This window comes from Apis dorsata, unplaced genomic scaffold (assembly GCF_000469605.1).
Source record: "Apis dorsata unplaced genomic scaffold, Apis dorsata 1.3 scaffold_58, whole genome shotgun sequence".
Lineage (NCBI taxonomy): Eukaryota > Metazoa > Arthropoda > Insecta > Hymenoptera > Apidae > Apis > Apis dorsata.
Window position 1 is genome coordinate 1,990,401 of NW_006263358.1, and position 3,887 is coordinate 1,994,287.

General features: G+C 39.0%; 1 protein-coding gene across 1 annotated transcript in view; it reads right to left on the minus strand.

Annotated features, from left to right (window-relative positions):
* Window positions 1-806: 806 nt before the first annotated feature.
* LOC102676629 (diacylglycerol O-acyltransferase 1-like) overlaps window positions 807-3,887 on the minus strand; it is a 12,161-nt gene continuing 9,080 nt past the window's right edge. Inside the window, exons 3-4 of the mRNA XM_031515214.1 lie at window positions 3,237-3,387; window positions 807-2,863 (exon numbers count right to left, since the gene is read on the minus strand). Of these exons, the coding sequence (XP_031371074.1) occupies window positions 2,687-2,863; window positions 3,237-3,387 (328 nt within the window). The 3' untranslated portion in view covers window positions 807-2,686. The remainder of the gene's footprint in view (window positions 2,864-3,236; window positions 3,388-3,887) is intronic.

The window sequence follows — 3,887 nt, forward strand, 5'->3', positions numbered from 1 at the left end:
GTGATCGTATATTTCATGCCAGGCAATTCCTTCGATTATCGTTTCAGTGTTGGAAGAAATTTCAAAAGAGATGAGCCGACAGTCAAAAGACGTCGACTGTTCCAGTAACCCTTTATGACCCTTTCTTATTATCAGGGTGGTAAGGAGAAAGTTATTTTGGCAAATGGCTTTACATGCACGATAAAGATCATATATCGTGTCTTTACCTTTGGTTCCTTTCTTTTTTTTTTGTGGAGATGAGGTTTTTTTTTCTTTTTTTCTTTTTTTCTTTTATTTGATTCGATTCGTTTCGACTTCCAACCTAGGACGGAAATTTTATTCGATGTCAACGGTGACACAAACGCTAAAATTCACGAGATTTTTATTCCTATTATATGTTTCATTTTACACGTTTTTGTAATTGGTTGTAATTTAACATTTACTAATCAATATACAAATATATCATTTTCAACATACAAATTGCGTTTTAATTAAAAATTACGAACGTTATTGCGTCGAGAAATTTTCAAAAAAAAAAAAAAAAAAAAAAAAAAAAAAAAGAACACGATACTATTCGTTTGTCGTATTAAAAAAAAATTCCATCTCTCTACCTGCAGCATCGGTAAAAAAAAAAAAATCGTGCAATAATTCATTGTTAATTTCAACAATCAACGTGTTATCGATTGCCAACGACACTTGGAATTTCATCATTCGCCAAAAAAATTATGAAACGTCGAAGAAGAAACATGTTTACTGACCCCTTCGTGCGTCGAGTAACATCTCCGACAATTCTTCAAAGGAACAGGGGCGGAATTAAACGGCGGAGATCTTGTAACAAAGATTTCGTTTATTTCGACAACGAATGACGCTCGCACGGCACGCGAGCGTTGGACGAATTTTACAAAATCGTCTGCTCCTCGTATACAACTGGCACCAAGTTGCACCCGTTAAATCCTCGGCATCTGTTTCTTCGCTGTGATACGCAACGATTCCGGTGAAATATTTACCCTGTAAATGCAACTGCACTCCGCGCCATGGATAAATTTATTACGGCTAATATTCCCTAGATGCGCTCGAGGTCTCCCTGCTATAAAGCATCGTCAGATAAAAAGAAAAAAAAAAAAAAGAAAAAAAATATAGTGAGNNNGAGTTATTGTCTCGATGCACGCATAATATCAAAGCGTTTCGCGCTTTCGAGGCGCGCGTTGTTCGTAAAAGTGGAGGGAGGGGGGTGTATGTGACAAGGGTTTTACGCTCGTGATCATATGTAAAAAATCGTTTCGATTAAATACATCTTATATATGTGTATATAACGCGCGTTAACGGCAGAGTAAAGTGTCCTCCTCCCCTCCCCTCCACCCCTCGATGCGTGACAATCTCATTGTTTCGACGGTTCGTATAAAGGATCGGCGATCTTCGTGGATGGACGGGGATGATCGAGCGTTCGTTCAACGAGCCGCGTGAGAAATCTATGTAAAACGCTGGTATCAAAGTGATTAACAATTCTTATCGGCTAAAACGTGCATAAAAATGACCGAATGGGTGAATATTTCAACGGCTTACAATAGCAACAATTCATCAACAAACATCACCACCACCACCACCACCACCACCACCACCACTCACGCGTATACGAGGGAAAAGAACGAGTGATATATCGTGTAGATATATACGATGTAGACTGCGAAAGTTTATGCATTTGTTAAAAAAGTTGTGAAAAATGTACAAAATATCGAAAATACATATTTTTTAAGCGAAGCATATTTCCCTTTCATTTCCATATCTGGAATTTAATAATTGCATAAATATCCGCAATCTAGCGATTGAGTTTTTCATCGAGATTGTTAATCGCCTCGTGCAAAAATCTTCTTTTCTTTTTTTTTTCTTTTTTTTTTTTTTTTGTTCAAGGAAATTCGATCGAATATCGAACAACTGACGTTCGTGATACGATCCAGTAGGAATTATATCTGCAACTTTTCGCAGAGAAAGAGAAACGGAGAATTATTTGTAAAATTTTATGATGCACGCAGAGCTTATTCTGGATTTACGTGCCAGAAATATATGATCTCTTCTATCGATGTATCATGTTAGTAGATTTATTCAATTTTAATTCAACCTACACGAACTTATTTATGTTAGTACGTTTTACGACAATTCCTTCCATTTAACAGAAGTAAATAAATTAAGAGAAAACGTTCAAAGTCTGTACACACGCTATACTGTACATTTACCAGAATTAACCCTGGAATTACCAGTATTAAATTTAATAGAAGTTTTACAAATTACCCTATATACATATGAATGAACGTGAAATTTGTATCTTGAAATAGGAAATTTCGACTTTTTTTAAAAAAAAAATCTATACGATATATAATTCCTACTGGAAGAAGAAATAAACCGAAATGGATAAACGCGTAATACTTAGGAACGAATATGCTCGCGATACGAACACGTGACCGACTTTCATCCATCGTTGGAATGAGAATAAAAGAAAAAAAAAAAAAAAAAAGAAAAAAAAGAAAAAAAAGTGGAAGGATTCGCGTAAACGTCGGTTGAAAAATAGATTATACACGAGTCACAGAGGTAAAGATGGCGGAAGAGAAAAGGAGAAGGGAAAAAATTGATGGAAGAGTGGCGAGTTTGCCCGGAGAATCTCTTCTTCCAGACCTCTGCGTGAACTCGTTCGCCTCGAGTTCGATTCCTCTACCTACACCACGGAGTAATCCTCGATCAAGTTCTCGCCGAAGTGAGTTATCACGTAATCGTGGTAATACATCATTATGCAAAGTGGTTGTCCGATAATGAGACTCGCCCACACCGTGATATTGCCCCATCTGGCGCCCCAGTGCTTCTCCACCTTCTTACTTATCATTGATAATGGTATCTGGAAAATCGATTAAAAAAGTTTCTCGATCGGGGTAGGTGAAAATTAATATTAATCATTCGACAGTTGGATCGGTTGCGAAAGGATCATTGTTCGGCAACTTTTCCCCGCAATTTTTTTTCCGGCGGACATACGTTTCACGAGGAATGATTAAAAATTTCCTCTCGAATCTTTTTCACACGATCCAAATAAAGATATCGAGCGTTGATTGAATGCGAATGCAATGTTCAAAGATATTACATTTCTCGAATCTGTACAATCGGCATCGAAACCAATTTTATATATATATATTCACCTATCCGAAAAATTAAACGTACGAGATGTGATAGACGGTAACATTAGTTCGTGAATATTACGCAATATTACATCTTACCTGTCCCATCATACCGAGGAACGCCCACGTTTTGAACGTCTTGAGCGGCACGCTGACGAGGTACTCGTGGAAAAAGGCGCTGATGAAGAACACGGTGACAGATGCGGTATTCTTCTTGTAGCCCATCTCTATGATGGGAATGTACAAGTGGCTGGAACCGAATCGGAGCAAAAACGGTTTTCACGGTTGGCACGATTAACCGGGGAGGGGGGGAGGAAATTACGCGTCCGCTTAATAGAAAGGATCGAGAGCTTTCTCTGCCTCGTTTCCCTTCGACCATTCTCTTCCTCGCGATGAATTTTACGTCGTGGGAAGGGGGGGAGAGGGGAAGCGAACGAGCCCTTCTCGGCCATGAGGTCGGTCCTACTGTTATTACAACTTACGTTGTACCGCGGAATGTCTCGCGCGAGAGAGAAAAAAAAGAAAAAAGAAAAAAAAGAAAAGGGAGAGCATAGGGAGTAAAGAGCGGGAAGGATAGAGATAAGAAGCGTCGCGTTTAAAGATCAGCGTGAGCGGAATGGCCTCGAAAAATTAAAGCAATGGCAGTGCAAGTTTGTAGGAATGGCAACACTTTGGTGTGTGTCAGGGTTCAAGCGAGGGAGGGAATGAAACAGGGGTACAGGAGAGACAGGAAGAGATCGTTAGCTAGGT